The 22,802-nt window shown below is 34.3% G+C and overlaps 5 protein-coding genes across 6 annotated transcripts; 3 read left to right on the top strand and 2 right to left on the bottom strand.

Moving 5' to 3' along the window:
• Positions 1-47: 47 nt before the first annotated feature.
• On the top strand, positions 48-2,539 carry LOC106674340 (pyrroline-5-carboxylate reductase). The gene is made up of 8 exons (XM_014406983.2): positions 48-156; positions 1,121-1,240; positions 1,298-1,393; positions 1,462-1,613; positions 1,674-1,755; positions 1,832-1,968; positions 2,022-2,233; positions 2,342-2,539. Exons 2-8 carry the CDS (start codon positions 1,129-1,131, stop codon positions 2,406-2,408), a joined length of 858 nt encoding a protein of 285 aa, XP_014262469.1. The 5' UTR covers positions 48-156; positions 1,121-1,128; the 3' UTR covers positions 2,409-2,539.
• Positions 2,540-3,651: 1,112 nt separating this feature from the next.
• LOC106674390 lies at positions 3,652-10,410 on the bottom strand. Its single transcript, XM_014407056.2, has 7 exons — positions 10,235-10,410; positions 10,001-10,157; positions 8,452-8,905; positions 7,788-7,945; positions 4,432-4,579; positions 4,127-4,360; positions 3,652-4,054 (listed from the first exon to the last, which is right to left on the bottom strand). The coding sequence occupies exons 1-7, from the start codon at positions 10,313-10,315 to the stop codon at positions 3,877-3,879; spliced, it is 1,410 nt and encodes a 469-aa protein (XP_014262542.1). The 5' UTR covers positions 10,316-10,410; the 3' UTR covers positions 3,652-3,876.
• A 211-nt stretch (positions 10,411-10,621) lies between these two features.
• LOC106674392 (probable peptidyl-tRNA hydrolase 2) lies at positions 10,622-14,704 on the top strand. Of its 2 annotated transcripts, none has more exons than XM_014407058.2 (4): positions 10,622-10,810; positions 14,079-14,225; positions 14,279-14,364; positions 14,417-14,704. In XM_014407058.2, the coding sequence occupies exons 1-4, from the start codon at positions 10,730-10,732 to the stop codon at positions 14,595-14,597; spliced, it is 495 nt and encodes a 164-aa protein (XP_014262544.1). In that variant the 5' UTR covers positions 10,622-10,729; the 3' UTR covers positions 14,598-14,704. The 2 variants fall into 2 exon arrangements, with proteins under 2 accessions (XP_014262544.1, XP_014262546.1); XM_014407060.2 differs by having other exon boundaries at positions 10,623-10,810; positions 14,091-14,225.
• A 4,109-nt stretch (positions 14,705-18,813) lies between these two features.
• LOC106674394 (protein PET100 homolog, mitochondrial) lies at positions 18,814-19,122 on the bottom strand. Its single transcript, XM_014407062.2, has one exon. It carries the CDS (start codon positions 19,102-19,104, stop codon positions 18,874-18,876), a length of 231 nt encoding a protein of 76 aa, XP_014262548.1. The 5' UTR covers positions 19,105-19,122; the 3' UTR covers positions 18,814-18,873.
• A 95-nt stretch (positions 19,123-19,217) lies between these two features.
• Positions 19,218-22,214, top strand: LOC106674391. Its single transcript, XM_014407057.2, has 4 exons — positions 19,218-19,701; positions 21,599-21,754; positions 21,826-21,914; positions 21,984-22,214. Exons 1-4 carry the CDS (start codon positions 19,594-19,596, stop codon positions 22,186-22,188), a joined length of 558 nt encoding a protein of 185 aa, XP_014262543.1. The 5' UTR covers positions 19,218-19,593; the 3' UTR covers positions 22,189-22,214.
• The last annotated feature ends 588 nt before the right edge of the window (positions 22,215-22,802 follow it).

Below are 22,802 nucleotides of genomic sequence, written 5' to 3'. Positions count from 1 at the left end.
TTCATCTGTAAACATCTTAAAAATATCTGTTATCGGTGACGTAAATCCTTATCACAACTGAAACCGTCTTTAAACTTCAACTTGACGTTTTGGTATTTTTGCTGTTTGTCTTTTAACTTTTTGGATATCACATTATTCTTAACTCTGCCGAAATAGGTAAGTCGTTTCATTTAAATTTTTTAATCCGATTGAAAAGAATTGTTTCAATGTATTTTGCTCTAATAAAAAGGTTATCAGGCGCTAAGTATAAGCCAAAACTCCAGGGCAAACTTACAAGCCACTCTGTTTTTGTTTACTGAATTTAGAGAAATTAAACAAGTTAACGTTCAAGATATGAGTTCAAATAGGAGTTTAGTAGTCAACTTACAATAGTCTTTACAGCCTGCGCACCGCAACTAGTATTGGTCTATTATTGTTGTCAAGAGCTCCTCAAGCATAGGCTTTTTGTCATATCCCAAAGCTTTTGCAAGGACTCCCGTGGGCACCCTTCAGGCCTGGGCTTTTTCTCTGCCAGGAGGACTCTTTGGTGCTACTCTGTCATAGCTCATAGCAAGTGAGTCACGGTAGTTTAAGTCGTTAGAGCAGCGGCATATTGAGTGGTCGTGGATTCGAATCCTGCTCATGACACTAATGTTTTCATCTCAACCAAGACCTTATTAATTGAAATAATTACTGCTAACCGGCTATGGAAAAAAGTTAATTTGTTTAAGCTGTAGGGCTAGGGATAAAAGAGGCAGCCACAAGGCTTACTGCACCTCGACCTGAATAGATCTATTGTGCTCCCATGTTATTTATAACATAGCTTTGCCAGCAGCACCTTAGTGTAGGATCTTGCTTGTGGTTTTTCTTGTCCTAGTTGCAAGAACCTGCACCTACATAGACCTTCACAGAAACGTAAAATGTGTTCTGCGGTCTCCTCCTCTTCCTGGCAGTATCTGCACAGTGTTTGTCCTATCCGGTGCATGTGCCTTCTTAAGTGGCAGTGCTCTGGTAGGAGTCCAACCAGAATCCTGGTTTGGTTGTTGCTTCCAATAATAATTTTGTAAGTTTTGCAGATGGTTCTTCTAAAGGTTTTGGACTCATTAAGGATCCATTTTAAGATGTATCCTCTTTTTTTTAGGCCCTAAGATGAGTAAAGAATCATCAAAAAGGAATTCGGTGGTTCCACCTGACGATTCAGTCGGTTTCATAGGTGCTGGTAATATGGCACAAGCAATTGCTTTTCGTATGCTGGACTCCGGTAAGCTATAATCATTAAACTTTCAATATTTGAAATTAACAGTTAAAAAATATTCAGGCCTGGTGTTACCTAGCAACATGATAGTTTCGGCGACTTCAGATAGGAATCTCGAACTTTGGAAGCAGCGAGCTGTGTCTACTACTATCGACAACTGTGTGTTATTTACTATATCACATTGGCCTCAATTGACTGTACTAATGTTTTACATTTTTTTATTTCAGCTAAAGTTGTTAAAAATGCAACAATAGTTTTTATTGCTGTGAAACCGCAGTATTTTAAAACAGCAGCTCACTCAATTAGTAACATTTCAGATGCAAAAGTTAAATGTTTTGTTTCTGTGATGGCTGGTAAAACTCTCAAAAATATTTCAGCGGTAATTAGATTATATCAATTTCAAAAGGCAACCTTTAAAATATCAAATATTTAATTTCAGACTTTAGGACAAAATTATAAACATGCACATATTATCAGAGTTATGCCAAATACTCCATGTATGGTTGGAATTGGCTGTTCAGGTATTTTCATTGTTCTGCATTTAATTATTACAATTTTGTTGTCATAGTTGTATAATTTTAATTGTTTATAAATTAGTCATGTGTTCCATCAATAGTGATAGTAATTACAACAAAGTAGTATATAGCATCATGTCAAGTCTTGGATTGTGTGAGCAAATAGATGAAGTTCTGTTCAACTCTGTTTCTGGACTCTGCGGCTCCGGACCTGCATATGTAAGCACTATAACTTTTGCATTACTATTTTTTTTTTAATTTTTTTTCTCAAGATGTACATGGTGATGGAAGCTCTGGCTGATGGTGCTGTAAAAAAGGGTGTGACTAGAGATATGGCTATGAACATGGCGGCACAAGTGATGAAAGGTGCTGCAGAGATGGTCCTTTCGACGAAAAAACACCCGGGTTTACTGAAAGACGAAGTTTGTTCTCCCGGAGGCACAACTATCTGTGGTGTTGCCGAGTTGGAGAGAGGTTCTGTTAGGTACTGTTGTTACCCTATGGCAAACGCATTTTTAAAGAAGAAGACAGATTATTTCAAGTGGACTTACACATTTCAATTATTTAAATCTCTTGTTGTTTTTTTTCCTAGATCCGCTTTTATAAATGCCATCAGTGCTGCATCAGATAGAGCAGATGAACTAACAGCAGGAGAGTGAGATTAACGTTTTAACTTAGAAAATAAATTTCTAAGTAATGGCCAATTTAGTCAAATTTGAACAGGGATATTATTTTTGTTGAAAGATTAATTTTTTAATTAATTCTTATGAATAAAAATAAATAAAATTGCCTTTGTTTTTACTTAAACCTGAACATTTACTGGCCAACTGTATTCACAAATTGATCCGATTTCAAACACAATTCTTCATTGGTTCTTTTGATTTCTGACTTAAACTTATGTTTATTACTTTGTTTCACAGTTCTTATTTTTTTAGGTTAGTTAGTTTTATTTTATTTACTTTCTATTTAAATATTTTCCACTTAACACAAAAAACTTCCCTTCTAGACTCATATGAAAAAAAAATCCCGGGTCCCTTCCTGTATTTGTACTATGTAAACGCTCAGTTGGCAGGTGATAACACCATAATAAAAAATGATCTGATACCTGACATTGCTAAATGGTGAGGTAAGTGGAGAAACATCGAAAGTCTACAATAATCCAATTTACAAACCTCCAAAAAAATAACACAGCCTCTCCTTCACTACAACCATTTCCAGGTTCCTTGTCACAACAGTTTGATACCTACATCTTCATCTAGACCACAGATTGATGTGGGCTCATACAGTGCCAGGTAACCAAAATTCGTCACTGAATAAAAACATGAAAACTTTTTTTTTCTCAACTCAGAAAGCAACCTGTTCAAGACAGTCAGCATGATATCAAGTGAGGTACTGAGAGCATATCACACTCTACTCTTCACTTTTAGTTTCAAGTTCATAGAAGCAGTGTGCTGTTTAAGTTATTATTTTAAGCACTAGTGAGAGTGGTAAATTTAAAAAATATAACACCATTTACTATTTTAAGGAACAAACTTTTTTGATCTTCGGTCTAAAAGTGAAGGAACTAGAGCGTGATATGACGCTCGCCATCCTGAATAGGTTAAGGAGGTGGAATGCATGAGATATCTTAGAGGTTTGATTAGATCAAAAGTTTTTTTTTTTTGGATTAAGCATGTTGAAATGGTATGTCAAAAGGCTCCAGGTTTGATAACTGCTAAAAACCATCCAAGGTCTACTTGGATGTAACACCCTCAATATTATTTATGAGTTTTGTTTTCAAAACATTTATCACTCCACTTGGTCTGTCTAATCTCACGCAAGTTTAAATTTCACTTTTTTTTGCTCATGTAGGTCCTATACAATAGTTTTTGAGTAGGTGTTAAAAATAAATAAATATAAAAATACTGATAACACACCTTTATTATTTATAGATATGAAAATACATTGTAAGGTAAAGCCTGCAATGACTATCCAGTAGTTTACATCTGCATACGGTTTTAAAAATGAGTCAAATTTATTATATATTTTTTTAATTTCATAAGAATATAAATGTAAAAAATTTACGTTCAATAATTTCAAATGGAATAAAACATAAATTATTATTAAATGTATTCTTTAAATCTATTTTTAACTATTTGTAAGATGGACGATGGCGCTTTGCAGCATTGTGACTGCATAGCCTTCTTCTCCAAGGGCCTTTTCGACGGGCATGAAATATTCCATAAATGCCGCTTCGGCACATATGGAGGGAAGACCACTCATAAGAACCACTTGGCACAACCTTGGCAAGAGTTCGTCGGCACCCCTAACAAAAAATACGTATTTAAAAAAAAATTTTTTTTCAATAAAAAAAAAAATAATAAGTAAAAAAGCTTACATGGAAGTACAGTGTTTCTTGTCAAAATCGGAATTTGCGAGAATTCTGAATATGTGTACTGTACAGCTGAGCATGTCGTAAGGATTATGTAGGGTGGTGATATAATGGAGTTTTGTGATAGCTTCTTTGCAAGTTTCTGACAGTTCAAACGCTGGCGAAATGTCGGAGTCTTTCCTTAGAATATTTTCTTTGATTCTGTCATTCAATTTGCTCTCAACCTCTTTCAATCCAAGCCTATTTTAAAAAAAATTGCATATTATGGCCAGAAAAGCAATTTTCAAAAACATCTTTAAATAATAGAATACCTCAATAATGAAATGATTTCCTGTTTCAACTGAGAAAAATAGACGTGGAAAATTACTTCAGAAGTCAATGAAATATTTTTGTCTGTGTTTAGTGGTTCAAATAGTGCTTTTACCACTTCCAGGATTATATTCAAATCTGTCTTTATAGCTGAAAATAAAATATAGCAACTTGCCAATTTTATTTTATTCTAGGCATACCAAAGTAGAAATAATAAGAAAAAACGTTTATTGCTTTTGTTTATTAAGTGATTAGGTAGATCAATATTGAAGCCCAATAATTGTATCTCAGGTTGGCAAATAAGTTCGGTTGGTTTTTCCACTATGACAAGTTTACGCTGCTCTATCTACCTCGTTTTCACACTACCATCTAACCCCATTGTGCAATTGAAAGAACATTTTACAAAACATTTTAGTGAATTTTAGTTAGAAATACTTCAGTATTTTGGGTGTAACAAAATTTTCATGATGGAACGAAATACTAACTATTTTGAGGTGTTTTTTTACGAAATTTTTGTGACTGATTTGTCTTTTATAATTTTTTGGTTTTTGTTAAAAAAAAATTGTTTGTGGTTTTTTAAAGGAAATTTATTACTTATTTCTTTGGACGTTTTGAGAATTTACATCCACCAATAGCATCAAAAAGAATAAAAGAACAGCTTGGAAATATCAACATATTCACTAAGAGCTTAAAATTATGTAGTAGTTGGAAAGGAAAAAGAGGAACTGCTGAAGGGCTTGAAGATGAATGCGGGGCATGAGGTCGAGGCCACAGCCCACTAGAGGCTGAATACCTCAAGAGGTTGGTAATACGTCACAACCGCATGAACAGTAGCATACAAGATATAAAAGGTTTTGAGGACTAAGGGGTGTTGGAAGTAAAATGAATGTATACTCGCCAGAACGGGCAACCTGTCCCTTCGGTGAATGTTATCCTTACCTTTGACACTCCAAAATGCCCTAAAGAAATAAACGTGGCTTTCTAAAATTGAAAGTTCACCTTTACATCCCAACCTCCAAAGGTGTTTCCGTAGCCAGAAGTTTGACCATACCTACCTGTGGTATAAGCCCTTGCAGAAAGTGTGGGAGGGAAGTGCACCCAAAAGCCGCATTTAATTAAAAATTTTGTGGTCCACTCGACCAATTAATATATTACAATTAATTAAGGTTTTTAGTTGAGATAAAAAAGTCAATGGCACAAGCGGGATTCGAATTTAATGCGGACCACGAAATTAGTGAATTTAATGATTTAAAATGAAGTATACTTCACTAAAGCTCTCCATGGCCATTTCATTTGTCATCGAGAATCCAATCCGATTACACGACATTTGAAAAATGGCAAAAAGGAGGGAAAATTCAAAAAGTGCGGTTGAGATGGGAAGTTAGTGCCCGTTTGGATCAAGGTCACGATAGCTCAAGTGGTAGAGCAGCAGCGTATCTAGCCGATGATCGTGGGTTCGAATCCCGCTCGTGCCATTGACTTTTTTATCTCAACTAAAAACCTTAATTAATTGTAATATATTAATTGGTCAAGCGGACCACGAAATTAGTTAAGTTAACTTTAAAGTGAAAGCTAAGTGGAGTGCAGGGGTACTGCCGGACATATGCCCAAGCAGCAGCTCGTCCTGCTCTGAGGCTGAGGACCCCAGAACAAACCCTGGGCCAAATTAATTTTTTTTAAGTCAAAAGCGTTTCTGGAATATAGCACAAAATTTATTTTTTACTGTGAACTAATAAAAATAGTTTTTTTAAATTTTATGTTTTGACACTGCTATTAGAAAATTCTGGGTACTTTTCACAGCGCTAGTTTTTTCTTTTTGTAAAATTCCGTTCCTCTTTACATATCCTGTTCTGTGTTAACTGGAACATGTATAGGTAATCCATATTTAGGAATTACATAGGGCATCTCCAATGAGACAAAGATATGCTTAACAGTTTACCCCAGCAGTTCCCAAACCTTTTCTGTTTCCAATGCCCTTAATATAATGGTCTATTTCAGCATGAACTTTATGATAATAATAGTAATTCATTTCCAATTCAGAAAAGCATTGATATATCTAAACCTCTTATTTTGTCTGCAATTTAATAAATAATCAAAACTCCTGATTTTTTTGTGAAACTGAACAACTTGCCTTTTGAAAAGTGATTATGCACTTAATAGCAAAAATATAAAGGCAAACCCCCGCGCTTCTGAATACACAGTAGCCACTCAAAGAATAACAAATGCCAAAAACCCGTTGTTTTTTTTTTTTTTTAATTCTCAATTGTGGCTTCTTTAATGATTTTTCCATCAAAATTTTCGGAAATTTCACTGAAGTTGCCTTATTCCAAGGACATACTCACTTTTACCTTTTTTAAAACTTTCCTTAGAGAAATGTCCTTTACAAGATTGGGAGGAAAAAAAAACCAGCAACCCAAGATCATTAAACATGTCATTTTTTAATAAAAGCCTTTATTTAGTTGGTAACAAACCCTATAACACTGTATATATTAAATATTTTTTCAATTTAACTCATGGGGACCATGGTAGCCAAGTGATTAGCATGATAGACTCTCAGCTCTAGAACCCGTGGTCGTGAGTTCGATTCCCACCGTCATCCCTTTTCTCACAACCCCCCCCCCAAAAAAAAAGGATATGCGTCGTATATGAAATATAATGCCCTTGGCTAATATGCAGAAAAAAATATAAAATTCAAATTAAATAATTCATTAAATTCACTAATTTCATGGTCCACTTGACCAATTAATATATTACAATTAATTAAGGTTTTTAGTTGAGATAAAAAAGTCAATGGCACGAGTGGGATTCAAAATTCAAAAGGGGAGGGGTTGAGATGGGAAGTTAGTGTCCGAGTGGATTGAGGTCATGATAGCTCAAGTGGTAGAGCAGCTGCGTATCTAGCCGAAGATCGTGGGTTCGAATCCCGCTCATGCCAATTACCTACTTTTTTATCTCAACTAAAAACCTTAATTAATTGTAATATATCAATTCGTCAAGCGGACCACGAAATTAGTGAATTTAATGATTTAAAATGAAGTATACTTCACTAAAGTTCTCCGTGGCCATTTCATTTGTCGTCGAGAATCCAATCCGATACACGACATTTGAAAAATGGCAAAAAGGAGGGAAAATTCAAAAGGTGTGGTTGAGATAGGAAGTTAGTGTCCTTGTGGATCGAGGTCACGATAACTTAAGTAATAGAGCAGCGGCGTATCTAGCCGAAAATCGTGGGTTCGAATCCCGCTCGTGCCATTGACTTTTTATCTCAACTAAAAACCTTAATTAATTGTTAAATAATTCAACTCATAAAACCATAAACATAATTGCCAACCCAATAAATGGTACAAATAAAACTAACCTTCTATAATTGAATCAAAGGATTTCATGATATCTTTGCCTTCAGCTATTGAATTCCTCTTTGCCAAGTCAATCATATGTTCCACCTTTTGTTGCATTTTATTCATAGTTGCTTTTACTGGATGTGAGTTGTCAGTAAGAACATTTTCCAATACATTCCTTTAAATCAAACAATAAATCATAACATTATATGGAGTGAACATTGACTTCAAATTAACACATTTTTATTATTAACTTTAATGTTTTGTTTAATAGAAATTCAATGTTACAAATGCCAATAAATGTAATGAATTTCAAACCATCTTCCAGTTAAACTCAATTACAAATTTACTTATATTGTTAATTTGGTCATTTTCGATCATCCATGTTTGCCTGTCCTAGCTCCTTTGGTCTTCTGGTCAAACTCACCACAAACCACCAATGACAAAACCAGTAATAATAAACAAACAAAGATGATCAGAAACTATCCAACTAAAGTTTTATCACCCTGGAGTTTTCCACATGAAATCTTACAATTTATACTTTTACCTACTCATGTATACTTGTTCACCTGTTCTTGTGGTAACTTTCAATGAGACAAAGTGTGGCATTTTACTGAGTTTTTACAGAATACAGCAAGAATAGGTGAGCAAGGATTAACACACGACAGATAACTTTGTACACACCTGACTATCTTAGTGTTATAGGGGTACAGAAAAAGCTCGAAGGCCATCTGTGTGATCCAACTGCTTCCATGATTGAACTGTAGAGAGATTGCAAAGAGTCGTTGCATTTTAAAATCACTGTCTGTAAGCCTTCCTTCTTTTAGTTTCTCATCGATGCAAAACTTCAGATGGGCGGTTTCCATCGCCCATGCTGTCGCTTGCATGAGTCTGTTCCTCGTGATGGCAGCTTTCTCAACGAGCTCCCTTGCGAGTTCAAGTTCGAGGTTCTGTTTCTCCACAGTGCTACTCGCAAGATTGTATCGCCTGTGGTACTGCGCCATGAGTTTCTGTTCTTCTAAATCTGATTGACTGAAAGGCTTTAAATTTGGTGGTGGTGTATCAATGTTGTCTTCTACTTCCGGCAGGATTGGAGCAGAAGGATGTGAACGATTTACATCTCTTTCAGGCTCCGATTCTGTAAACAGTTTTTTCAAAATGGAATATGTGGAATCATTTTCATTATTTGGGGGGAGGATGGATAAGAATAGAATATAAAGCCAGACCAACCATTGAAGAAGTTTTGACAGATGAAGCCAATGTGAATAGACTTAATTTAATAATCGAGACGACCAGGCTCACAAGTTCATCACTACTGTTTCACAATTATTAAATGTCTAATGAGTTCTTTGCATCCTTACACTATTTCTAGTAGTCCTTAATCTTTTACTAGAGCATCCCATTGATAAAAATAAAATTAATCAAAAGTAAATATATGACATTTAAATCATCTAGATAAAACCACCAATTACGGGAAAATTTATAATAAACAAGATTAATCAACAACTGTGATAAAACTTACAATAAACAATGAGCATTTTTATCATTAAGATTATTGATAATCTTATTTCTTAACATTGATATCAGTGTATATCAACCTTTGTGCTTGATAGGACAAAAATAGCAAAACATTGGTTTTTGCAAATATCAGTTTTATGTCATTACATTTGATCTATAATTAAGAATAATCCTATGAAAGACATACATAAGGAAAGAAGGCATATCTTCCTAGGATTTACAAGTTCCATTGTCAAAATACAGTAAAGACAAGCTCCTGTCGTTATTGATCATCCTGGTCTGCCTAGACTCGATTTTTTGTTTTCTCAGAAGTGTTTCAACATTTCATCATCTTCAGTGTGCATGTTCCTTTCTGACTTGATTTTACAGACAACACCCAGACCCAACACTCCAGATGTTGAGAGAAAGACATCTGACAGCCAGGATAGACACACCGAGATGACCGGTAAGGATCAAATTACAGGTTTGTCAGTCTGCAGACTCAGGTGGGATGGCTCAGCACCCCAAAACATCTTCACACCAAAAATTTCACAGTCTGAAATCTAGGTATCCACAACGCGAAATAGTTTTTCACACAGTAGAAAGCCAGCTTTAGGAAGTCGGAAGTAAGGAGATGGAGAGGAAAGCGGAGTACAGAAGAAAGTGGCTTTTGGTTCTTGATGAGGCACAGGCCCAACTACATCTCTAGTGTCAAACAGTAACTAAATATCAATACCTTCTTTTTGCAGCAGTTTGCAGACTCTGCCAACGCTCTGCTTAGCGAATTCAATTAGATTACATTTGTCCTTTATCGTCAGATTGCATACAGATGTGTCTTGTTTCAAAGATTGTACGACTAGCAACAGGCTTTCGACATAGAACTGATACGCTTTCTGAAAACAAAAATCATGTTTTAAAACATAAATATATAAAGCACAGAAATTAATATCGAAGTGTTTGTCAAACAGACATCGTCCTGGTCGGTCATTTCGCAGTCTATCGCTGAATGGAGGTTCTGGACGATTTCTTTTCTTGTCATCGGGTCGATCATCTTGACAACGGACAACCAAGACTTCAACAAAATTCAAACTGTCACTAAAATGAGGGACCATCGGGTAGGTTTCCAACCGCCAGCTCTAAACGGCTCTTTGGCCGTTAACTTTTGAAAACTAATTTTCTATAAAAATAAAATCCTGAAATGAAAAACTGCAAAGGTTTTTGTCTATTTCTCTTTTAATTTATTTATTTTTTCATCAGAGCATAACTTTTTTGAATTTCAATTTGAAATGACAGTGAAAGGACAAAAGTCAAAAGTTGGCAACTCTGTTGTTTGTCAAGGTTTCTTGAGATTAAAATTCAAACTTTGGAGTTTGGACTTTGGAGTTTGGACGTTCGACTCAAGTATTCTTGGGAAAACAGGGTGACTTTTTTTCTGCGATTTTTTTTAATATTCAACGATTTGTAAATGGACAAGTTTGACCAGTCAAATCGGACACTATTGGAAAAGCGTGTCGACTCAGGAATATCAGAGGAGGATGCAAAAAACGTAAATTGAACCAACTAGTTTTGACCTATGTTTCCTAGAACTTTGAAAGGGAAAAGTCCCATTAAAATAATTTTAATAAACAGATATAATAATTTTTATATTTTTTTTATAAAAATATATGTATAAGAAATTAGTTATATAGAAATGCTTAACTAAATGTTTGTAATTTGATTATTACCGATCATCTTGGTACCTCTGCCTTCGCTGGGTTGATCCGTCATAAATGTTTTGGCATTTTGACATCTTGAGTATTTGATCTGTGCAATTTCTGTGATGTCATGTCAGAAGAAAACAAACTGAAGATGGCAAAATGCCGAAACGCATCTGGCAGACCAACCCAGCATGGATAGGCAGACCAAAGGGTCAATAAGGACCAAATTACAAGTTCACCAATCTGTAGACGACAAGAAGAAATCTCATGATTTACTAATTATTTGTGTAGGTGAATAATTTAATGATGATGATCAAAGATTAAATAAGGGTCAACAAAATGTGCAAAGTAAAGTTGTCACCAAGCTTTTAACATATGCATATAAGGGTTTATATACATTATATATATTATATTTATTTATATATATTATATATAATAATTATTATTATTTATATATATTATATACATATGTATTATATACATTAAGGGTTTTTTTTTATCGGTTTCTGTCCCATTCATTATATATATATATATATATATATATACTAGTTCCATGACAATGACAGACAAAGCACGGTCCAAACCGTTCGATCTGAAGGGCTGAAATTTCGACAGCGCATTCCTATAATGCTATGGGTAGCTGCTAAGAAAGGACTAAAATTCCATCCCTAAGGTGATCATGTGGACAGTATTTTACCATGTATAGACCAAAATGGACTGAAATAGAGAAGAAATTGAGAAACGAGTCATTATCGAAAGCCATACTAGTCACTCTACATCACATTAGAAAGGTACATTAAAACAGAGTCCCACGTGGATGGAGTCGCGGTTAAAAGCTAGTATTAAATTTTAGTTAAATTTTAAACACAAAATTAGATGTAAAAAGCTGATGTCACGGATGGGATTCGATCCCACTGTCTACAAAATTGTACCTTGACACTCTAACCATGCCTGAGCTACCATGACTTCAATCTTCTTGAACAATAAAAGGGAAATACATAAAAACTATATGTTGAGATAAAGAGGTTGATGTCTTGTAAATTGGCAGTGGCTCAGGTGGCTAAATTGTCAGGATACAGTTCGGAAGACTATGGGTTTGAATCCCATCCGTAATATGTATATATGTCATGATTTTCTCGAGATTCAGTGTACTTTTTTAGTGAAACTCCATCATCAAAGAATGAATCGGTAAAACTGAAACCTTTAGTTCCAATGTTTCATGTTATTTTTCTTTTCTTTTTCGAAGCTTTTCACTTACATTGTAAGCATCTTCAGCTTTGTATTATATTATAATTTTAAGAGAAATGAAAGAAAAGAAACCAACAAACATGGGGACATTCTCTGTTATTATCCTCAGGTTAGTTGGTTACTTTTCTTTCCATATAAATTTTAATACAAAATTGTATAAATGCTGAAAATGCTTGTAATGTAAATGAAAAGCTAAAAATAAAAGCTTCTCAAAATACTATTTGCCAGATCGAAATTCACACTCAAACGAACGCCTCATTTACACCTCATTGCTAAAAACTAATGTGGACATATGGAATCGGGTACAACCAAGCCTTCCAACCTCCAAAAGAATCCAGACCATCCTTTGAACCACTGCTCAATAATTAATTACTATCCATACGGACTTCCAAATCCCATTTCTTCTAGAAATAGCAAGAAGACAGATGCCTTCATAAAACTCTAGACCCTCATTCCAACCCCCTGGTCTAACACCTTTCACCCTGAACCCTCCCCTACAATCCTCTAAAACACCTAAAGCCAATGGCCTTCAAATTCCTCTCTATTGAGGAAAATGAATAGTGCTGGGATAGGAATGAATTAATGGATTATTTCTCCAATTTTTGTAATGTTATAACAGAAGCCCATGGTTGTTTGGGTGTTCAATTCATGTTTGTTAAGTTACCCTGGGTTCGAATCCTGGCCCCCTGGAGTCCACGACACCAAATCTTCATAAATTGTAAAGATGGTAAATATTGTATGATAAGAAAGTTACCATCTATTTCATAATGATCTATCTTCAGTAGGTTCAATAGAAAGCATGATAAGGTACAGAGGTCAGAAATATTCATTAGAAATCAGTGCAATTATTAAATCTCTATCCAAATATTAATTCTATATAAGATTTGTATAATTAATTTAATTGGCTAAATTAGCCAATCGTTATTTGCCTTCGTCAAATACAATTTAATAACAACTTTAATCAAACCACTTTATTTTATCATAAAACAAATTAAAAATTTTCTTTTAGCTTTTTAATCCAAGTAAAAATAATGGCTAATAGATTAGTTACATTAAAAAAATAAAAAATAAAAAAAAAAAAGTTAAAAGATGAACATTAGAAGAACTGCTGTGATATATTATATTGCATTTTACTTTGCAACATACATTTTGACTAAACTTTTAAACTATAAATGGCAGGATAATTTGGCTTTAGTACATTTCAACAAGCTGAACTATCTTAAAACAATTAATGATTAATGATTGAAATGTTTGAATGCATGCTCTCCTTCAAACAACACTTTCATTAGAAAGTGTAAAATTTAAAAACTATTTGTCATTGAAGATGCTAAAATGTGCCTAAAATATAGGACCATCGAGACAGGCCAACCAGGACGTTTCAAGATGTGCAAGCTCTTATTTGTTTTAAATTGATTTTGTAATAATTTATTTTAAATTAATTTTTTTACAGTCACACTATGTTTAATTACTCACCAAAGACAAACTTCAAACAAAATCTTTTAAGTCTTTTCTCTAAAATGTATATAACTACCATATTCAAGGATTTTAGTATATCATAAATTATGATGGGGACTGTGGTTGTTGAGTGGTTAGTATGCCAAACTATCGGCTTGTAGTCCCTGTGTAGTTTAGCTTCAATTCCCATTGTTTCCCCTTCCCCCAAAAATACAATAATAAAGTAGTAAAGCCCATTCTTTGGCTAATAGTGAGAAATAAGTTCATTAAAAAATTAATATATTGAAAATTGTTAGGTAACATTAGTTACCTTACATACAAACATTAAAATTTCACCACTATTTAGATTTAATGTACAGCATACCTATATATTTAATATTTATGTTGTTTTCTTAATTAACTTTTAATTTAAAGGTTTTGTTCAAGGTAATAGAATTGGACAGCTCTGGGATAGTTGATATGAGTGATGATGACCAGTGGGAAGACCTGTCTGATGACTTTAAAATGACTTTTGTTGTCAACACCTCTTTAGATATGAGCAATGGAAAGATTGCTTCCCAGGTGAGATATGAATTTGTTCGTTGGTTTCTACCTAGTTTAAATCAAAATTTCAGGTAGCACAAGCCGCCTTAGGACTTTACCAACAGATATCCTCTTGCAAGTTGGGAATTATCCAAGTCGAAATGTGGCAACAAAAGGGGTAAATGAGATATAACTGCAATAGAGTTATGTGGTAATTAATTAATTTGTAGAGAGAAGAAATTTGTTTTGCAAGTCGGTGGAACAGAAAACCTGCTAGAATTAGAGAAGAAAGCAGTGAATGCTAACGTATCAAATCTTTTGGTGAGAGACGGCGATTCTGTTTCAGTCTTGGCATTATTTGGTTCAGTAGGAGAAGTGGATAGTGTGGCTGGTGATTTAAAATCATTGTGAATAATGATTGTATTGTTCTTACACTGGTTTTGTATGAAATGTAATATTATTTTGTGAAATTACATTTCTGCATAGATAAACAAAGTATATTTCGTATTTCTTTTTGATATGGCAAATTTATTGAATTCACCTTTTCCTTTACACTATATTAATAATTTGTCTAAAAAAGAACAATATATTCCCTGATACAATTTTGTAATTCAAGTGATATAAATAATTGATAAAGTAAAATCATTTTTCCTTTTTTGCACCATACATTGAAGTTTGGTAAATCCTGATCATTTTGGTCTGACTATCTTTTGTGTTGCTATGTCAAATGTGTTTTGGCTCTGCTACTCTTTCACTGCTCAGTCTTTGTCTGATTGAAATTAGAGAGAAGATGAAGAACCATGCCTGATGTTCTGATGATGATATGACCATACTGCAAGTACATCGCCTCAAGATCGAAAAAGGAAATCTAACACAATATATTGGGAAAAAGTAATGAAATCTGAAAATATTTAACTGAACTATGTTATATTCACTCAAGATAGCCTTCCTTACAATAATTATGATTTCATTTTTGTTTTGTTTTATAAATGTGAATAAAACGTAGTAATTGTACTAAATTGAAATAGGCTAGATTTTCTAATTTTTTAATTTAAAATTACTTATAATTAACGGATGTCAAGGATTACTCAAGTCATTAGAATCTGTATGAACTAAATACATTGTGTAGCTGTTTAAATGAGCTATAATAAAATATTTTCCAAACTTTATATTGTTATATTATCATGAGTGGACCATTGTTGTATCATCACTTCAGTCATTTGGGTATTTACGGAGCATTGTCAAAGGTGCCGAGGACTTTGCATTGGAAGGACTATAATCATTCTTTGGATGATGGAAGGTTTAGCAGTTCCCCATTAATCTAAGTTGATACGTGCAATTTTTCTTGGTAATTTGTATAGTAGTAATGCCCAAAGGAGTCACAGTTTAGTGAGCTATCATGCAGAGGCATTGATGAAAATCGTGGGTCAGAATCCCACTTGTGACTATAACTTTTTCATCTCAACCAAGACCTAATGGTGACTCCAGACATGCGGTATTCACCGAGCAACAATATTCGGTGCTCACCTTGCTGGGTTAATTGTCGGTTTCGTTGTCTGCTTCAAAGTGCACGAATAGTTGTGAAGTAACCAAACTCAAAGCATACACATATTTGGGAACTGTACTGTACATATACCGACTGTAATCGCCAATCAACAGTATTTATTTTTTGATAATAAACAATTCCTAACTAGTAAGATGTACTCTGTGACTGAGTTTGTAGTCACTACAGTACCGCAGCTGCAGCAATGACAGTTTCACTGTTGTCCATCACGGTTGGTAATAAGTCAAGGACTCGCATGGCACTTGGCAAATACGAATTCGCTGTATCAGCACAAACTGGGTGGTTTTACGAACCTTGCATGTGTGTATACATAGGTACTCTATTTGGTGAATGCAAGACAAGCATCTCTACCCTTGACAATTGTTCAGCAGCAATCAGCATTCAGCAAATACTGCAAGTCTGGAGTCAACTTTAGATAAAAAATATAGTTAACGTTTTGAATATAAATTTGCAATCTTTTCTTTATCGATTCAGACTTATTAGTTGGTCTTCTGTGAACAATTTCATCCATGATTTAAAAAAAAAATCCAGAGTATTACAATTTTTCTAAAAGCTAAAATGAAGAAAAGGATTTCTGTCTCTATTTATTACACTTTTTCTTCCATTTACTGTCAATAAAACTTCTCCTATTCTTGATGGTTTAAAAATCATCCAGACTTAGCACTGAAGGTGGCAGAATGCCTAAAAACAATCTGACAGACCAACCCAGGAGGAAAGGCAGAACAATGATCATTAACTATCAAATTACAGATTTTATTAATAACTTTTTTAAATTATATTATTTGAAGTTTACGTTCTTGAACATGTACAGCATTCTATTTTATTCATAACTTGGTTCATAAATCCCATTGTCCGAGGGGAATCGAAGTCATGATAGCTCAATCAAAGACAGCTATTGAGCCGAAAGGTATGGGTTTGTATCCCGCTCGTGACACTAACTTTTCATCTACCAAAACCTAAGATAAAATGAATAATTAATTGGAATAATTAATATGGTCAATTGTGACCGCTAAGCAAATATAGATTTATTCATAACGTTTTTGAGCCCTTGACATGAACTCTGTTCAGTTTTGTTACAATTTATCGGGTGGATATCCCAACAATGTACAATTACAAGTTCATCATCTCACAGACAATAGGAGAAAATCCGATGAAAAAAATTTTCCTCATTTTGTAGTTCGTTTATAAAAAGGGTTTTTGAAATTATTCTTATAATTTTTTAAGGATATTTGTTTGTCCTGAGTGAGAATTTGGTAAGTAATTCTAAATGTTTTTTGTTTTAATGTTTGGCATTACTAATAAATTTACTTTATTTTATTTTTTTACTAGTTTTCGTAACAGAAGAAGCCAAATTAACCATCAGAGTGCCAGTGTTTTTTGAAAAAAAAAAATTGTAAATATGTCGGGTTCAATGCAGGGCCGCTGGATTCAAACACGGGTTCTTTACTGCACATCGATGAACGATGTGTCAACGCCTAAACTGTTGAGGCCACAAATTTATTCTGTGTAATGAATTATTATAAAATCTGAAAGTGATAGACTGGCAGTTTACCTCCCAACTCCTCGTCTGCCTATTCTTGCTATCCTCATCTGACTGATGCATTTTAGATTTTACTGACTGGGTACAGTCACATAAAGAAGTGAAAATAGGTCTATTACAGAACCCTTATGGGTTTATACTGTGTAAAATGTGCATTTTCCTTCACAACTAACTATTTCCTAATGCCTCTTGGTGTAAGAATTACCTTACCAAAGTGGCTAATCACATTCACAAAAAGGTGCCAATGTATCTTTTTTATTTATTTTTTTTATTTTTAGGTGGTATAACAGGTCAGTGGCTAGTATAGAGGCCTATAATATTCCTCTAATATTGTTGCTGAATGAGAAGAATACCTTTGCCTTCCTTTTTGAGAAATGTACAAGTTTCTTGCTTGCCTCATATATGGCATTTTTGTTCAGTGCGTTTTTTTTCTTTCTCAAGTCATTTTTCCAGCTTCAACTTTAGCACACTCCCTGATGTGCTAGAGATGGTTCCAGTGCCATGAGTGAGAGGGCTGCCCTTTCTTTGGCTAGTTGGTTCCTTCTACACCTTCATGTCCTGGAACCATGGAGCTAAAATCATACCCATTTAGTGCTTTTATAGCTGCCTGACTATCTGAAAGCCCTTTTTTAAATTTTTTTAAAATGCATTCCTGTGCACAAAATTTGTTTGCATGAACCTCAGCTTGGAACATAGTTGGGTCCAGTCCAAAGGGTTTTGAGTAATTTGACTTTTTTACCCCTACATATACTCCATTCCATCTTTGATCTGTATTAGGTCCACTTCTAGAATCTTGGGGTCACCTTTTTCCCCAAAGATCTATGCTCTCTATGACTTGGAAGGGGCTGTTAACGTCAAGTTTTCCTTTTATTTTGCCAGATGTCATTATACTAATCTAGTCTATTTTAATTCTCTCCAGAATTTGTGATGGCTTCTTAGATCTTATTGTGTTGTATCTCAGGAGACTGTTGGCACTTTCCAAAGCAACCTTTTGAACATAAATGTAGGAGATAGATTGCGGTTGTGGAACAACTGACAAGTATACAGCTGTTATGTTACATACTAAGTCATTGTACACTTGTCAGTTTGTTCTGTTTCTTCTTATGCAGTTTGGCTACCATATAGTGCTCCATCTATATGAGACAAGAAGTCAGACCAATGATCATTATGGTGTATAAACAATATTCTATCCTGGGGTGTATTCCCTAGTTTTTGCTTCATATCTCTGGCCAATGGTTGGCAGTGCCTATAGGTCTGCACCATTTGTGTATGGAGGATAATGACTGTGTACTGATACACGAAACAAGTGAAAAGATCCAGGTTGATCGACTGATTTATCAACTTGCAAACAATATTTTTCTAGTACAATGTTCAGCTTCTTACACGATTCGAATTACAAAACCAACTCTAAAGATGACAATATAACAGCTCGAAGCGACTTTTTTTAAAAACATTATCAAGAGGGAGTACAGTTTTTCATTTCAAGACACTGAGAGACAAAAGGTTATTAAAAACAAACTAGCTGTATGTTATGAAAACTATATTATATATTTACACATTCTTTCATATATATAACCAAAGTGTTACATCCCGTCCAACTGTTTCTTTAAATTCAGCTCCTCTTTTTTCCTGAGAGACTCCTTCGCATTTTCAAGCATCTCTCTATGAATAGGGTTTTCTGGTGGGTATATTTCCCTTTTTACCGAGACAACCCAATCCTCGAAATACTGCGGCTGATTGAAAAAGTGAAAGATACCAACCGGGAAGGCCATGTACAATGCCATTTTACCCACTTCTAGTTTCCATCCACCCATTGGCAAGAAGTATAATTCCTAATACAGATTATGAAGTTAATTAATTTGTAAACTTGTATTTTATCTATGTCTGTTTACAACTTGGAAAGTAAAGTAAAACTGGGTTAAATTACCTGTCTTTCCTATTTCAAATGTAAAAATTAAAAATGTAAATCTTTGAAGGATTTGTTTTTCCCCCTTTTAATAACGCGAAATGAGTTACTTCTATTTATAAATTAATACGATTTTAAACCTTTTCTGTGATAATAAACAATTTAAATCGCTTGAATGTGTATTAAACAAAACGCAAAACGTACACTTAAAAGGTTTAACTCTAGGACAGTTATCAGTGAAATTGATATGGCGCTGAGTACCTTATCACATGTTCAAAACTGATAAGAATTAAATACGGGGTTAAACAGAGAAAGAACAATTTTTATTAATTACAAATATTTTATATCACATAATTTCTGCCTCGGAATTTTTAAGTCGGTCTATTCGACGCCTGCCATGAACAACAGGAATTCGTCGTCGTCTACGTCGTCAGCACCATTGCCGGACCCAGTCCTTTTGAAAAAGCTCATCGACATGGGCATCGAAGAACGTGTCGCGAGAAAAGCACGTAAATTTAACTTAACTAAGTCCGATTTGCTTTTTAAAACTTTGATGTGAGCTTTTTTCTAAGCGTTTTGGAAATAGTGGATCGAGAAGTAGCCATGGAATGCATGTATTGAATTTTAGCTTCTTGAACTACAGCACCCATTGAGGTCCAATAGTCATGCAACTGACATAAAATGCGACTTTTGTCTTACAAAGCAGCTTCAGATATTAATACATATTATAAAATTGTTATATAATAATAGCATTTTGTTAGTTTTGGGTAAAAAAATTGATTTATTTAAGACTTCAAAAATTGAAATTTATCACCCTGAAATGATCCGTTGAAGTCCAACCGTCATAGGAAACCCGACATAAAATGCGACTTCTAACAAAGTAGCCTTAGATTTTAATACATATTATATAATTGTTGTATAATAATAGCCTTAACTTAGCTAAGTTCGTTTTGCCTTTTAAAACTTTGTTATGAGCTTTTTTTCTAATCGTTTTGGAAGTAGTGGATAGAGAAGTAGCCATGGAATGCTTTGCCTCTTGAATTACAGCATCCATTGAAGTCCACAGTCATACAACTAACATAAAATGCGACTTCTGTCTTACAAAGAGGCTTCAGATTTTCATAATTGTTATATAATAATAGCATTAACTTAACTAAGTCCGATTTTCTTTTCAAAACTATGTGATGAGCTTTTTTTCTAAGCGTTTTGGCAGTAGTGGATCGAGAAGTAGTCAAGGAATGTATGTCAAGGAAATTTGCCTCTTGAACTACAGCTTCCATTGATGTCCAATTGCCATATGACAGCTGACATAAATGCGACTTATGTCTAACAAAGTAGCCGTCAATTGACAACAGATAGAACATTCAGCTTATTATAAGTAAACGTCGAAATTCAGTATGAATTACATTTCAGTTTTGGGTTTCAAATGTTGATTTTGACGTATGAAACTAATAAAAAACAGGCAGAAAATGCCACTCATGTCAAATAAATAAGCCTCAAATCACAAAATTCATAATTTAAATAAAATACATGTCATAAAAAATAAATAAATTGAAATTTCACCCCATGTAGTTATCCGACGAAGCGCAATCATAAAACAACAGGCAGCACGTGCCACCAATTATCCTAGTAGGTATGTAATAAAAAATTCATACAATATTACTTCCGACTACCAACGACACTGGCGGTTCTAGGTTCGAATCTCGGCGTAGCCCATGAATTTTCGTTTGAGAATAGTATAAAAAAAATATTGTGAAGTGTTTTGACCCCTTTGTCCGCGACGCCCAACGAGAAATTGGACGTTAATCCTCCTGTATGACAGGTATAGCTTACTATCGATTTTGACGATTTTATTGAAATTTCGCCTTTAAAGTTATGAAGTTCAACCGTTATACATCAGGCAGAAAATGCCTAACGGACATGTTTTTTAAATAATGATTAATCAATACAACGCCATACGTAGATGGTTTTGTAGTATAGGTTCCGGGAAGCTGCTGATGAGGATAGAGTCCTCTAAAACGATAACCTAGTAAATAAAATACCCCTTGATAAATTCCTAAAAATATTCATAAATGTTTATTGATAATAATTTTCCAATGATTTGATTGTATAAACATTTATAATCAATAATTATAGTGTTGAAAAAATAAGTGATATATTCGTAAAACACGTTTCCTACGTACTGTTTTCTCATTGGAAAGCACTTTTTGGATTTCACATTTACAAATTATTGGATGTTTTTTAATTTCCAAATTGTTCAAGGATGAGCGATTTTTTGGCTTAGCTTTTAAAAGGTGATTAATTACCATGAAATGATACATATGAGTCGATATTTTAATACGTAATTAATGCGTAATTTTACACGATTTTAAAACGATGTTACTTTTAAGTTTGTGTTACAGGCGTTGTCTTTGACAAACAACGAGTCTTTGGAATTGGCTTCGTCTCTCGCTTTGGATTTAATAGACGGTGACATAGAAGACGACATCCCTTCTTACCGAATGATATTTATTGTTAACGGTAGCTTGAAAATGACAACAGGAGAAATTGCTTTGCAGGTAATTAACATTCGTTTGTCAGATGAAAGGGATTATTCGGTGGGTTTTTACCAATTTTAGTAACCGCTTAGGTTGCGGATTCTTTGTTGAAAATGTACCATGAAATCGTCCTCCTCGGTATTGACGGTAAGACGGTTATCGACAACTGGAGGGCTCTCGGGTAAGTCATTGAGACAGAGACGGTTAGACAGTACGAATTTACGTTTTTTCTTCTTCTTTTATTCAAAAGAGAGAAAAAATTGGTTTATAAAGGGATGAACGATTCGCACTTGCAAGAGCTATCGGCGCAGGCCACAGGGGCCAACCTCTTCTGGCTGTTCACCAAAACCCGAGAGGCGACACCGACTTTGTCCGAAGGCGCCCTGACGATTTTGGCTATAATGGGCACAGAACAGGACACAGCCAACATCATCAAGAAGCTGGAAATACTGTGATTTAAATAAATCAGTGAATAAATTGATTCAAATTTTTTTTGTATTACTAGGATATTGCAATTGTATAATCTAGATATCGGTATGGTCTGGATCAAAAAACAAATTCCATTGTTATCTGTCAAACTACCTTGTATACATCTTTAAGATTGTTTTGCCCCGATGATGACCTAAAAATTGATCGAAAGCTTGGTAGTTAACAATTGAATTTGTTGGGCGTCGGTGGCCGCAACGGTTTACGCGTTGACACGGCGCTCATCACTGCAAGGTAAAGGTCCCGGGTTCGAATCTAGCGGCCCTGCATTCGAACCCGACATACTTATAAATGGTCTTTTTTTTTTTTTTCAAAAACACCGGCACCCCGAGGGTTGATATAACTTCTGCTGTTGCAAACCCTCGTAAAAAAAATCCAGACCGTGCCGAGATCCAAATTATTCGTAAGTAAAAAAAGTGGTCGATACATCTATCTCTTTGAATATATTTCAATTGCACTGAGCTTGTATTATTGTATTGATAATTTGTAATCAAATTATATATATGTATATATGTATATATATATATATATATATATATATATACATTTAAGGACAAAGCCTTTCTAAATAATTTGATAACGT

This window comes from Cimex lectularius, unplaced genomic scaffold (assembly GCF_000648675.2).
Source record: "Cimex lectularius strain Harlan isolate CLEC.00 unplaced genomic scaffold, Clec_2.1 scaffold65, whole genome shotgun sequence".
NCBI classification, from domain to species: domain Eukaryota; kingdom Metazoa; phylum Arthropoda; class Insecta; order Hemiptera; family Cimicidae; genus Cimex; species Cimex lectularius.
Note: the sequence above shows the minus strand (reverse complement) of the source record. Positions and strands in the feature narration are given on the sequence as shown.

Coding starts and splice junctions, on each gene's coding strand:
- LOC106674392 (XM_014407058.2), top strand. CDS start 10,730: ATGGACAAGTTTGACCAGTCAAATCGGACACTATTGGAAAAGCGTGTC. Junction 14,226..14,278: donor ATGGAAAGATTGCTTCCCAG/GTGAGATATGAA, acceptor TCAAAATTTCAG/GTAGCACAAGCCGCCTTAGG. Junction 14,365..14,416: donor GAAATGTGGCAACAAAAGGG/GTAAATGAGATA, acceptor ATTAATTTGTAG/AGAGAAGAAATTTGTTTTGC.
- LOC106674390 (XM_014407056.2), bottom strand. CDS start 10,315: ATGATCGACCCGATGACAAGAAAAGAAATCGTCCAGAACCTCCATTCA. Junction 7,946..8,451: donor TATAACACTAAGATAGTCAG/GTGTGTACAAAG, acceptor TTTGATTTAAAG/GAATGTATTGGAAAATGTTC. Junction 4,580..7,787: donor CTTTGATTCAATTATAGAAG/GTTAGTTTTATT, acceptor TTTTATTTTCAG/CTATAAAGACAGATTTGAAT.
- LOC106674394 (XM_014407062.2), bottom strand. CDS start 19,104: ATGGGTGGATGGAAACTAGAAGTGGGTAAAATGGCATTGTACATGGCC.
- LOC106674391 (XM_014407057.2), top strand. CDS start 19,594: ATGAACAACAGGAATTCGTCGTCGTCTACGTCGTCAGCACCATTGCCG. Junction 19,702..21,598: donor AAGAACGTGTCGCGAGAAAA/GCACGTAAATTT, acceptor TTTGTGTTACAG/GCGTTGTCTTTGACAAACAA. Junction 21,755..21,825: donor CAGGAGAAATTGCTTTGCAG/GTAATTAACATT, acceptor GTAACCGCTTAG/GTTGCGGATTCTTTGTTGAA.
- LOC106674340 (XM_014406983.2), top strand. CDS start 1,129: ATGAGTAAAGAATCATCAAAAAGGAATTCGGTGGTTCCACCTGACGAT. Junction 1,969..2,021: donor GCGGCTCCGGACCTGCATAT/GTAAGCACTATA, acceptor TTTTTTCTCAAG/ATGTACATGGTGATGGAAGC. Junction 2,234..2,341: donor TTGGAGAGAGGTTCTGTTAG/GTACTGTTGTTA, acceptor TTTTTTTCCTAG/ATCCGCTTTTATAAATGCCA.